This window comes from Metopolophium dirhodum, chromosome 7 (genome assembly GCF_019925205.1).
Source record: "Metopolophium dirhodum isolate CAU chromosome 7, ASM1992520v1, whole genome shotgun sequence".
Taxonomy (NCBI): Eukaryota; Metazoa; Arthropoda; class Insecta; order Hemiptera; family Aphididae; genus Metopolophium; species Metopolophium dirhodum.
In genome coordinates this window covers 25,192,377-25,206,376 of record NC_083566.1, presented here as the reverse complement: position 1 = coordinate 25,206,376, position 14,000 = coordinate 25,192,377, and the positions used below count along the sequence as shown (strand labels likewise).

At 31.1% G+C, this 14,000-nt stretch overlaps 2 protein-coding genes and 1 pseudogene across 2 annotated transcripts; all 3 read right to left on the bottom strand.

Annotated features, from left to right (window-relative positions):
* Window positions 1-3,480: 3,480 nt before the first annotated feature.
* Window positions 3,481-7,416, bottom strand: LOC132949561 (cathepsin B-like). Its single transcript, XM_061020506.1, has 5 exons — window positions 7,195-7,416; window positions 6,741-7,118; window positions 5,320-5,476; window positions 4,005-4,112; window positions 3,481-3,936 (listed from the first exon to the last, which is right to left on the bottom strand). The coding sequence occupies exons 1-5, from the start codon at window positions 7,291-7,293 to the stop codon at window positions 3,725-3,727; spliced, it is 954 nt and encodes a 317-aa protein (XP_060876489.1). The 5' UTR covers window positions 7,294-7,416; the 3' UTR covers window positions 3,481-3,724.
* A 990-nt stretch (window positions 7,417-8,406) lies between these two features.
* Window positions 8,407-10,240, bottom strand: LOC132949774 (uncharacterized; annotated as a pseudogene).
* An 880-nt stretch (window positions 10,241-11,120) lies between these two features.
* Window positions 11,121-13,154, bottom strand: LOC132948317 (uncharacterized). Its single transcript, XM_061018738.1, has 4 exons — window positions 12,492-13,154; window positions 11,594-11,656; window positions 11,286-11,375; window positions 11,121-11,219 (listed from the first exon to the last, which is right to left on the bottom strand). The coding sequence occupies exons 1-4, from the start codon at window positions 13,152-13,154 to the stop codon at window positions 11,163-11,165; spliced, it is 873 nt and encodes a 290-aa protein (XP_060874721.1). The 3' UTR covers window positions 11,121-11,162.
* Window positions 13,155-14,000: the final 846 nt, after the last annotated feature.

Below are 14,000 nucleotides of genomic sequence, written 5' to 3'. Positions count from 1 at the left end.
TTCTACGATCCACAATATTAATATAATAAAGAATAATAGTAAGTAGGTATAAGGTTATAAAACTGAAAAAAAATAAATACTTTATACATTCTATTTTTACCCGTATAGAAATATAGAATCATAATAAAAGGACCACTATGGCACTATCTATACTTAATATTCAAAAGTATGGTGGATTAAGGTGTATTATATACTTATATTCAACGGTGTAGCAAATCTAAACTCGTGCATAATCTTCTACATAAAACCGAGGAGCTTGAGAACTTTCGCATATAATTAAAGTAATAAGTGTTAGGTCAATGATAATATAGTATATAGGTAATCTGTGTGTGGTATATAATTTGTGGAAACTAGTTTATTGTATAATTAACTAAACCGGGAAGATGCAGCGATGTAGCGATGAGTGAGTGACTGACTCAGTGAGTGGTATTTGGCTTATATATAATATATATGTTACGGTGAATGATGTAAACGTGGTAAATGTCGTCATTCTCTGGTAAATGACGTTATTTACCTAAAAATTGGTGAATGTTGTAAATGTAGACATTCCCCGGTTATTGACGTCAATCCCCAGTTTAGTTGGGGAAAGAGGGCTTGTGACAAAACCAATTATACATTCCGCATTCAATTCAAGAGCGCAAATTGATTTGATTGACATGCAATCTCAAAATTATAATAATTATCGCTATATAATGAATTATCAAGATCATTTAACGAAATTTGTTATTTTAAAACCTCTGAAGACAAAAAGGGCCGAAGAAATCGCTTTAAATCTGATAGATATTTATACAATATTTGGTGCACCCGCTATACTCCACTCGGATAATGGTCGTGAGTTTGTTAATTGTATTATAACAAATTTAAATGAAATGTGGGGAGACATCAAAATTGTTCATGGCAAGCCTCGTCATAGCCAGACCCAAGGATCAATTGAACGCGCGAATAGGGACGTTAAAGAAATTTTGGCTTCTTGGATGGCTGATAATAAATCAAAAGACTGGCCAATGGCGTTAAAATTCGTACAATTTCAAAAAAATCGGGCTTTGAACTCAGGTAAGCTATTAGGTAACTAAAAACTATTTTTTTTAATAATTTTAATTTTAATTATTTAATTATTTTTTTTTTAATTTAAACATGTTTATAATAGGTATTGGAAGATCACCATACGAGGCGATGTTTGGTTGTACAGCGAGAACAGGGTTACTTTCAGCAGGGATACCTTACGATGAAATAGAAAAACTTAAGTCAGAAGAGGATATTGAAGAACTATTTAATAACAGCAACCATTCAGATCATATTAATGCAGTAGAAGATGATTTAGTCAGAGTTGGAGATCTTGAAAATGAAGTAAACTTGGAGACTGAAAATGAATTAAGAAAATTTAAAAAATTAAAGACAAGGAAATAACATCAAGAGAAGCCGCAGGACATGGAATAGCTGGTCATCAAGGATTTAATCGATGCAACTGCAAAACTGGTTGTGGTACTAAAAAATGTGCTTGGAATGCAGCGGAAATGTCGTGCAGTTCAAAATATCATGGTAACCAAAATTGTACAAATAAATAATTTATAATATGCACGTATTTAATTTTTTAATTAACCTATTACCGCAATCTCCACCATTCTACCTCTACTGCAGATATAATTACTTCTCTTTCGGAATTGGGACACCTGCAGGTTACCCACATTCATAACATTAAGCGCTCTTCCGATAAATCACCTCTACCTCTCTTTTTCGTCGACCTCAAAAAAGCCACCAACAACATGGATGTATACAAAATCGAGTATCTGCTGCACTCCAAAATTGTTGTCGAAAAACCCCACCCACGTAAAAGCCCACCGCAATGCCATCGCTGTCTGTCTTACGGGCACACTCAGAGTTATTGCATCCACATTCCACGATGCATCAGATGTGGCGAAGAACACAGATCTGACGTATGCACTATGTCACCAGAATCTCCGGCCAGGTGTGCTTTATGCCAAGGTAGTCACCCAGCAAATTACAAAGGCTGTCTCGTTTATAAAAAACTAAATTACAGACCACCTCGTCGTGAACATTTTATATCTACTCCCAAATCTCATACAAGCTTTCCTAAATCCACCTCAAATCCCAATACTGATAAACCATCATATGCTGAAGCTACTTCCTCCAATCATAACCATTCCCACTTATCTCCTAATACAGAAACTTTATTTACATCCTTTATTACCGAGTTCACTGCAATCATAAAACCCCTCCTGTCTCTGCTAACGGTTTTATTAAATAAAGGTAAATTGTAATTCCATATACCGTTATACGTCCACCATAATTTATTGTATCATTTAATTTTATATTATTATCTAATTATCTAATTATCTAAATTATGCTAGAATAAGATACTATATATTGTAAACCTTATCTATATTATATATTGTAATAATTGTCGAACTATAATAGTTATATACTGGAAGTTCTAATAAAAAAAAAAAAAAAACCTATTATCCCATTCAAATAAATACAAAAAAAAATTGAAACATCCACCAACAACAAATAATTATTATAAAAAGTACCTATGGTAAAAAAATCAGTGTATTATTTGAGATTTATCATCATTTACCACAAGTTTTGGTAAATGACGTCAATGACCGGTGAAAGATGTACATTTGAGTTTAAAATATGTGTTTTTACAACATTTACCTACATAATTGAATCATTTTGGTTAATGACGTCATTGACCGGGGAATGACGACATTTACCAATTTTCGTCTTTCACCGTAACATATATATAGATTCAGTGCATTTTAAATACCAAACCAAAAAAAAATATTTTTTTTTCGTGAGCTGAAAAAAATGCATGTTTGAGCTACCCTTTATCTAATCATAGGAGTTGATAAAATAACTAAAAAGTAAAATAATTCACACTTTGGGAATCGCAAACTGCTGCTAACCAAAAAAATGTTCAATTTCCATAATTTTCAGTTTTTCCTGAATTTTCCGGTTCCAATTTTTCACCCGTAAAACTTTAGTTAGACAGTATTATGAATATTTTTCAAAAATGAAGTAAGCCCAGCTGTTTTTAAGTGATTACCAATGAAGAGCATTTAATTTAAATTTAAATTTATAAATAACTAGCTGATCCCGTGCACTTCGTTGCCCATTAAAAACGCCAACTCTTTATGAATAATATGTTCAAAATAATAATAGCTTCAAAACCCAGGCAATCATTTATAAACAAAAATTTCCATCGGAAATCTTAAAATCCCTGTTTAAGCACCTTCCGGGGTTGGTCCTCTCCCTTTTTAAATAGTTAAAATTAAAATTATGTAATTATTATTGAGTTTTCAATGGTAGGTACTTAAACAAAATGTAAATCATAGTCTTTGAAGTGATAGGTTTTTTTTTTTATTTTAGCATCATGTATTTTATATACATGTCAAACATGTTAAATACATTACCTATTCAAAGTAGGTAAAGTAGGAGCAAACAATATAAACACTTGAATGATGATTATTTTTAATTGTATTTTAATTTATACGTATATTTGATATATTATATACATATAATCTATTATAATGTTATAAATGTTATAATACATTCCACATATTATATTTAATGTATACATTAATTATGATACCTATTGATTATATTGTGTAGGTACAAATTACATTTTATATTATTTTATATTTATCGTACCACCGAACACGAATTATTGATAATTATTTTATGACATCTTGAACAGTATTTACTACAATGGTAATCCAGCGTACATTTTTTCTTGGAAGAAGCATCCGTCATTACCTCTTGAAATCTTAAACGTTCCGTTGTAACCCCAATCTGTACCAAACGAGTTAGCAACCAACCAGTACGGGACACCATTTTCTACACCCCAACCGAAAATTTTTACGCTATGGACAGCAAAGAAATCAACATCTGACTGCTCGTCGTACTGATATACACCTTGAAAGTTAAAAAAAAAAAATTATTAATGAATGTAACTATCACAAAAACATATAATTTTCACATACCGGATTTGTAATCAACCAAATCTTCGTACATATAAAACTGGGTTGTTATCGGGCCGTTATCAAAAATTTCTTTCATTGCCATGTAAGGAGATAGTTTATAATATTTACCTATAGTTATAAAAACAATAACGATTAAGTACAAGAAATAATATTGTTTGTACATTAATGATATTAAAGACAAGATAATACATTTTGAAAAATAAAATACAAAAAACGTATTTAAAATGCACTGAATCTCTCTCTCTCTATATATATAAGCCAACTCACTCATTCGTGGCTACTTCTCAAAAACTACAAAAAGTATGAACTTTAAATGTGGAACGGTTATCATTCTTAAATGATAATATAAAAGATTTTTCAACATTCACAATTCAAAGAAGTGCAAACAGGGATGTTGAGATTCACGGTAGATATTGAAAATGTTTTTGTGTATACATAATATAAATTGTCGCCATTGGTTAATCAGGCAGATCAGGCACGAGCATGCTTAAAATTGTCGCGCTTATGGCCTCAAACTAAGAAACAATATCTTAAAACCAAATGTATGTGTGTAGCCTATATACTCAAAAAGTACAGAATTGAATTCGATGAAAATCTTAGAGATTGTTTTTAGAGACGTCAGAAACGTTTAGAGAGTAAGTAATTTAAACCGCGTTAAAAATATACCAAGTGCTAAATCAACTCTGTGACTTGCGGTTGCCCATCTATATTTTATATAGCTAGGTACACTGGTGCCGATTTGTCCATGAACTGATGTACCTACACTAAAACTGAAATAAACTCTAACCGAGATACACCTAATTAGCGTATTTACTAAATAGGATTTTCCACAAAAAAAACTGCAAATGGGCGAAGCCGAGATATCCAGTTAGTATATACCTAAATAATATTAAGTAATTTGAAATGTAAATCCTATACATTTTAGAAATTCGGCAGTTCTTTTTTATTTTGTTGAAAACAATGAAAGTTTTCATAGCAACCATACATAGTTTAAAATGTATAATAAAGTCATGATACCGACGATATTTTTAAACCTTTTTTTGATCCAAATAATAAGTACCTATCCTATGAATTAATAAATAAACGTTTTTTTTGTAAAAGTAATTATTCGATCAATGGTTGTTTGATTATTTTGCTTAACATTAATTAGAGTTTAATCTAATATTAATCAATTTATGTTAAGATAAAAAAAATATAAAACCTTAAAACATAACTACTTATAAGAAAATCACATAAATCAAACTGTATTCGATAATAATATCATATAATATATTATATAATATACATAATTATAAAATAGTATTATATTATCCACCTTTATAAATATCAGTTCTGAATGAAGTGTAGTAATTTGGGTTATAACACTTTTTTTCACATGTTGGTGTTTCCTCTCTGTGATATGTCGTACAACTGTGTCCAGGTGGATTTTCATGTATTAGTTTACATGGTGGAATTGTATATGGTTGACAACCCTAAAAAGTAAAATCTCATTATATAATAGTTTTGTAATTTTGAATGAATAAAAGTATGAAAAAAGAAATTAATTTTCACGTCGAATCAAAAACTTATTATAGAGCGTCCAAGACTTGTCAGGATTGGATGTAATACTTCATGTAGGTAGGTAATTAAAATGTAATAAAATTTTTTTTTATTTTAATATTTTATTTCAAATTCACTTTGATGATGATGTTTACCTATTCATTTTTAGGAGCCAATTTTTAATTAGTAGGTATATAATATGTATAATATTTTTTTTTATTATTAATGAACTCGCGGAAACTTAGGCAATTGGGTGGTTTTTAACTGTGGGGGAGGGTACTGTAGGTTTTTCTAAACATGTGTGTTTAGTTTAGCAGAATTTCAAATTTGGTACATGTAGGTTTCTGCCATGCCCGATCAGGGGATGGCGGCCTCTCTCTCCAGACATATATCTGCCCGGAGAGAAGTGCCGCCCGTGACCGAGATTCGTGTATAATAACATAAATATAAAACAATATGAATACCAAATACCTACATAACAGTTAATATACAATACAATTTTCGAAACCATTGTGTTAAATCATATTATTGTTACTCATAAATCATAGTAAGTACAATACAAAATTATAAAAAATAATAATACAATTTAACAAAATAATGTAAATTAAAATGGGTGTTTTGGATACCTAAAATTAATTGTTTGATAAAAATAATTAAATATACCTATAACCTGTAGGTTAACAATAATTCACTTTAATGTTCAATTTCGTTCTGAAGCGCCACGTTTGTTTTTAAATTGTATCACCAAAAAAGAATAAATCAAGAGAACAAAAATATAGGTTAGAAATCAAATGTGTTTCTACATTCAGTATCTAAAATTATAAAAGCGTTTTTATTATATACCAAATACATTTTAGTTAAAAACTAATTGTATACTTTAAATATTAAAGGTAATAGAATTTTAAAATGTTTAGGACAGTAAGTTTATTTCGTTTAATCATGGTGAGTTTTTCTATTATAAAATCAATTGGTAATTTTAACGGTAAATATTTTATATTCAGATCGGTACATATAGAGTAGTTTATAAGATTGATGTCAAGGTAGTATTTTGTTCGCTGATTATTTAAAATTTCGAATGCCAAATATTCTAATATTGATAATTATTGTTAACTTTATAGTGACACTGTGAATTATTATATGAATATGATATAGTAATAATTCTGGTTTGTTGGACGATATATTTATGTATAATAATACCTGGTTGGAATTATAATCACCACCTGACACAAACCCATGTCTCCTGTAATAATCCCACGACTCGAATAGTGATCCGCCATTACATCCATGTCCACACAAATAGCAGCAAGAAATAATCTGCTGTGCAGACATTATTGGATTTTTCGTTCCATTGGACTGGATACATATTCTATCAGATACTGCAGAAGCTGCCGCAATAGCATAACTCGACCGACAGTTTCCTTGATTATAAATATGACCAATCGATGGACAATTTGGCCATTTATTTCGGGAATCAAAATTTATTGGGAGACCATTCGTAAAATAAACACTATTGCCTCCTCCATATGAGTTGGAAATTGTATCACTTTTGCTGTTAAGTGCTGGTTCTGGAAATTCCTACTCAAAACGTCTGTTATTGTAAAATACTTTAAAATATACAACTTTTAAAATACGTATTAAAATAAGAGCAAACCTTAACGTGATTGTTTTCATTATATTGGTAGTTTGATGTAGTACTCTGTCCGGTGGCATACGTAATTAAAATTGAAATAAATACAAATTTAAAAATCATATTTTCATTTATTTAAATATTACAAAACAGTTGAAATACAAAGTTTTGACGCTACGTTGTAAAACTATTCAGGGACAGCTGTAGTCACGTATAGCCAAATAGCTTCTAGAGTGGCTCTATATAAAAAATAAAGATTACATAGTACTTAAGAAGCATTTAGGCTGCTTATTAAACTTTTGAAATAGGTATTATGTTACAAAAAATATTGATTACCAGAATAAATATTATTATCATATTAAAGCTATTATCATTATTTGAACTGTCTGATGTTGAATATTGAACAATATACATTTGGTTTTAAAATGATACTATTATAGTAATGTTTTTTTTACTTTGTATATTCTACATGTAACTACTTAAAATAATACAAGTGTGTAAATATTTGTTACAAACGAATTATAAAAATGTAAATTATTTAAGTAAGTATTTATTATTTGTAGGTATTCCTAATCAGGAGTAATATAAGTTATTGAGATATAAATATTATAAGGGTTAAAAAAAATAGATATTTTTATAATTATGAGCTTAAAATTATGAGCTAGTGATAACATTTTTTTTAGTTGATAACATAATATAGTGAATTATGGCGGTAAATAATTAAGGATTCATTACAAAATGAGCATTTTTTAAATTAAGTCAGTCTCGTCATTCGTGAGATTTTAGTATCTATATTATTATATTATAAACATGTAGGTACCGTGTAACGTTGTTTTCATTAGGAAGTGAAATTATTCTGGCTAGGCCAGTTGTAGTTTCTTGTCAATATTTTCTATTTACTTTTTTATTCAATCTATTAAGTTTATTACAGTGATGCTATTTATTTAAATATTGCAAGGAACTCTGCGGGGTTTCAAATTATTTTGTTTTGAATTAACAATCGTTAATTTTATTTCAAAAATAATTTGAAATTGTTGAAATATTGATAGACTTTATAAAAATTTGAATTTTAAATACACACTGAAAAAATCGTTTATATACCTAGTACGTGTATATACGTAGAATATACCTATATATTATTATTATAACCACTAATCAGTATGAATAGTATAGATAAAATGTAGTTGCTATTTTTAAAAACTTATATACTTACACATAATATTTACAGTAACTCATCGGGCATTTGGTATTTTTCAGAATAATTTCATCTGAATTGGAAAAATCAGAAATGCTGTGATTAATGTAGCAATCTAAAAAAATAAATACATTTAAATTTAAATCATCATGATTATTTTTATTAAATTACAACATACTGTACTCAGACTTCTGTAATTCATTTCAAAAATATTGCACGGCATGAAAGTGAAACCTGCGTGTAGCATATGTAAAGAAGCATATTTTATCTGAAAATAAAAGTTATCACAAGACTAACTATTCAAGACTTTTTGTGTTTTCAGTAGCTGCAGATAAATTGATAAAATATAAACATTTTTATAATAATTAATGAATAAGTATTATCTACATATTATATTCAAAGTTATAAAAATCAGTTATTAATCCTGAGAAAAATATATCTCGTAAAAAGTATACAGTTCTTAAGTGGAAAAAGAATCTTTGAATGTACAATATAATTAGGTATACATATAACATGACATCAAATACAATAAATTAACGTTCCAACGTTTTGTGCGCATTTTTGGATCTCGGGAGAATGATTTTTTATAGTATAATTTGGTATTAAATTTGTTTAAAACATAAGAACAACTGGACAAGTGTGCATCTCAATTTGTTAAAACGTTTGAATGGGTTCGGAAAATTAGAAAATATAAATATTTCTTACTGCCCTAGTCCCTGCTGTGTTACCGAAAAATCAAGACAGTTATTTAAGTCCATTACAATTGATACTATTATTGTTTATTAATATATTTTATTTCCAGGAAAATATAGTGATAAGAATATAGAACATATTTTAGATATTTTATATAAATGTACCGAAACGTGCCCACCTCTAGCTTGCAGTTATTTGACATGCGGATGACCTCAAACAACCAGGCAGCGCTGAACAATGCGTTGATAAAGTAAATCAATAATCGCAGTGCGTTCTTGTCATTGTAGCCGAACAGGTACACCAAGAACACATAGAACACGATCTCTGCAATCGTGCGAACGACGAACGCGACGATGGTGACGCCGAACTGGTGCCGAGCTAGATGGACGGCCGCCCGTCTGAGATCATCCCACCGGCCGTGGTACGTCCGCCATTCGGCCACCGTGGTCAGCCGACCGTTGATGTCCCGGATGGCCGTCCGGATCGTGTCCATCAGGAACGTGTACATCAACAGTGGCACCTCGGACCATACGTTGTAAACGACGATCATGCCGTACTCGGTTATCGTGAAGTGCGCGAAATTGGTGATGAAATGGAACATGGCAAACTCGATGAGCACAGACAAGCACAGCCAGATGGCCGAGTACCAAGCGAACGGTGCTAGAGGTGTAGCCACGGCCGTTTCGTTTATACCGAGGTCAAGCTCGCGGAAGACCTCTGGCAGCGGCCGTCTGTTGTACTGCCACATGATTACCATCGCCATGGGTGCCAGCAGGTACGTGTACACCTTGGCCACGCTCATCACCGTCGTGATGTCCCACATTAACGGCATATGCTACTGCACGACGAACGTCATTTAATTGTACCCGTACGCGCAGTACGACAGATTGACCAGTACGATTAGTGCGTCCACGACGGCGGCCACGGTACCGTTCGGCTCGAGTCAAGTCGGCAAACGTTCATCGTGGATTTCAGGCGTCCACGCAACTTTGCCATTTACGCAACCGTATTGACTGTCATCGTTGTGATCATCATCATCATCATAATCCTCATATTGGTTATTGTTCTAATATATTGGTTTGAGGACGGTGTTCTGCCATTTGTTTTTTCTTCAATGTTTTTTTTTTCCTGTTTCTTGACTTTTGGACTAACTTATTGTATATTGTTGACATTTTTATTGTATGTGCTTATCCATGGTGGCGATTCTTAGCAAAATTTTACTTGATAGTTAAATTGGATATCAGAATAATGATACCGTACATCGCTGGAAAAAATCTACTGGGTAAAAACTGATCTGAATGAAGCTCAGTTGAATAAGGGAAAAACTATATTGCAATACCATCCTTCTTAAAAATAACGTGCGAGAAAGATAATCGCACTCGAATACCATAATATGACATTATAATATATAATATTGACTTTCATTTTTCGATTATATTCGTGTCACGGTTGACAGAGCTAAATACATACTATATAATCAAATGTATGATGCTCATGATACTTTTGAAGTTTTGAATTTTTAATACATTAATGCATTAAAAACGAAAAATATACAAAACTATAAGAAAAATATATTACAGTTTAAGTAGATACAATCAAAAATAATCTAAGTACTATATCATAATATAGGTTATCGAATAATTATTATTTCATACTTTTAACTATACAAAATTAAGTGACCTTATACTTAATAAACTAAATGTATTTATTGCTTGCTGCAGTTTATTAAGAATTAATAATTAAGATGTTTTCTTATTGAAGTAATACACTAGGTTTGATAAAAATTTCACACAGGAATTGTATGTAAAATAAAATAGGCGTTTAAAAGATACAGCTAAATTCATTGTTTGAAAAACAAAAATAATGTAACTATAGTCTACATATGTACGTACACTAATTTCTTTAATGTTCCTCCTTTATTTTTAAATTTACTAACAAAAAAATATTATATACATAGTTATATTATAAGGATACATATACGTATATTATTATAACAAACATTAAGAATAAATAACACTATTTTGCTATTTTTAAAAAGTATATACTTACACACAATATTTATGGTAATATTCTGATTTAATCTAATTGTATAGCATCTGGTTTTTTAGGTTAATTTCATCTGAATTTGAAAAATCAGAAATGCTGTTATTAATGTAGCAATCTTAAAACAAATAAATACATTTAAATTCAAATCATCGTGTTTACTTTTTATTAAATTGTAACATACTGATCTTAGACTTCTGTAATTCATTTCAAAAATATTGCATGGCATGAAACTGAAATCTGCGTGTAACATATGTAAAGAAGCATATTTTATCTGAAAATAATAAGTTGTGTTTATAAGCTTTGAGCTAATTTAATTGAACGTTTGAAACAAATACCAAACCTCTCATTATTTGGAGGTGCATATAATTAAAAGCCCTATAAAGCCATTATACGAAGGTACTTATAGTGTTAATTAAATAAGATATAATATAAATTATTAGGTTATTTTAGTAATTTATTGCTCTATCTTACTTTATATTTATTATTTACCTGTCTGTAGTCTGAATTGAAGTTAATGCTAATCGAATTCAAGACTTTTTGTGTTTTCAGTAGCTAATAAACAGATGAAAGATATCAATTATTATAATTAATGATTAAGTATTATCTAAATCTAAATTATAGAAACTAGTTATGATTCAGGAGAAAAATATACCACGCAAAAAGTATCTAACTAGTTCTTAAGCACTCGGAAAAGGGATCTTGGAATGTAAAATATGACTATAACCGTTTAATTGAAATTTATTATTATTTGCATACAATTATACTGTTTATTTAAAAAAGCATTTATTGTAGTTTATTAAACAACTTTGAAATGCAATTTTGATCGAAAAGGAATAAATTACTTTTAAATATTCTTAGAAAGAGATAGCTACAGATAGCACAGGAGCCCAGCATAAGGTTTTAAATTTTTAAATTTTTTAGAAGAAAAAATATTAGGTAGTTAATATTTGAAGTACCTTGGGTAGATATTTTGGATTATAATTTTTTGTATTCTATAAATCATGATATAATCAAAATATCAAATACAATAAATTAATGTTTGAACGTTTTGTGCGTATTTTTGGATTTCGGAAGAATACATTTCTAGAATATAAGTTGTATTAAATATTAATATCTATTTAAAACATAATATGAACAACTAGACAAGATTACATATCGATTTGCTATAACATTTGAACGGGTTCACAAAAATATTTTGGACTGGTTGACTGTATATGTTAGGTTACTACTGCGTTACCGAGAAACCAAGACAATAAAAGGCATTACGATAGTTATTTAAGTCCATTATTATTCTTATTATCATTAATATTTATTTTTCTAGGAGAATACAAAGATAAGAAAATAGAATATACAGAGGTTTTGTGTGAATGTATCGCAACGTGCCCACCTCTAATTTGCAGTTTTTCGACATGCGGATGATCTCAAACATCCAGGAGGCGCTGAATAACGCGTTGATGAAGTAAATAGATATTCGCAGTGTGTTCTTGTTATTGTAACCAAACAAGTACAGCATGAACACAAAGAACACGATCTCTGCGATCGTGCACACGATGAACACGATGATGGTGACGCCGAACTGGTGCCAAGCCAGATGGACGGCTGTCCGTCTCAAATCATCCCACCGGCCGCGGTACGTCCACCATTCGGCCACCGTGGTCAGCCGACCGTTGATGTCCCGGATGGCCGTCCGGATCGTGTCCATCAGGAACGTGTACATCAACAGTGGCACCTTGGACCATACGTTGTAAACGACGATCATGCCGTACTCGGTTATCGTGAAGTACGCGAAATTGGTGTCTAAGTGGAACATGGTGTACGCGGAGAACTCGATGAGCACAGACATGCACAGCCAGATTGCCGAGTACCAAACGAACGGTGCTAGAGGTGTAGCCGCGGCCATTTCGGTCATACCGAGGTCAAGCTCACGCAAGACGTTTGACAGCGATCGTTTGTTGTACTGCCACATGATTAACATCAGCGGTGGCGTCAGCAGGTACGTGTACACCTTGGCCACGCTCATCACCGTCGTGATGTCCCACACGAACGGCATTCGCTGCTGCACGACGGTCGTGACGTGATCGTATCCATACGCGCAGTACGACAGATTGGCCAGTACGAATAGTGCGTCCACGACGGCGGCCACGGTACCGTTCGGCTCGAGTCAAGTCGGCAAACGTTCATCGTGGATTTAAGGCGTCCACGCAACTTTGCCATTTACGCAACCGTATTGACTGTCATCGTTGTGATCATCATCATCATCATAATCCTCATATTAGTTATTGTTCTAATATATTGGTTTGAGGACGGTGTTCTGCCATTTGTTTTTTCTTCAATGTTCTTTTTTTCCTGTTTCTTGACTTTTGGACTAACTTATTGTATATTGTTAACATTTTTATTGTATGTGCTTATCTATGGTGGCGACTCTTAGCAAAATTTTACTTGGTAATTAAATTGGATATCAGAATAATGATACCGTACATCGCTGGAAAAAATCTACTGGGTAAAAACTGATCTGAATGAAGCTCAGTTGAATAAGAGAAAAACTATATTGCAATACCATCCTTCTTACAAATAACGTGCGAGAAAGATAATCGCACTCGAATACCATAATATGACATTATAATATATAATATTGACTTTCATTTTTCGATTATATTCGTGTCACGGTTGACAGAGCTAAATACATACTATATAATCAAATGTATGATGCTCATGATACTTTTGAAGTTTTGAATTTTTAATACATTAATGCATGAAAAACGAAAAATATACAAAACTATAAGAAAAATATATTACAGTTTAAGTAGATACAATCAAAAATAATCTAAGTACTATATCATAATATAGGTTATCGAATAATTATTATTTCATACTTTTAACTATACAAAATTAAGTG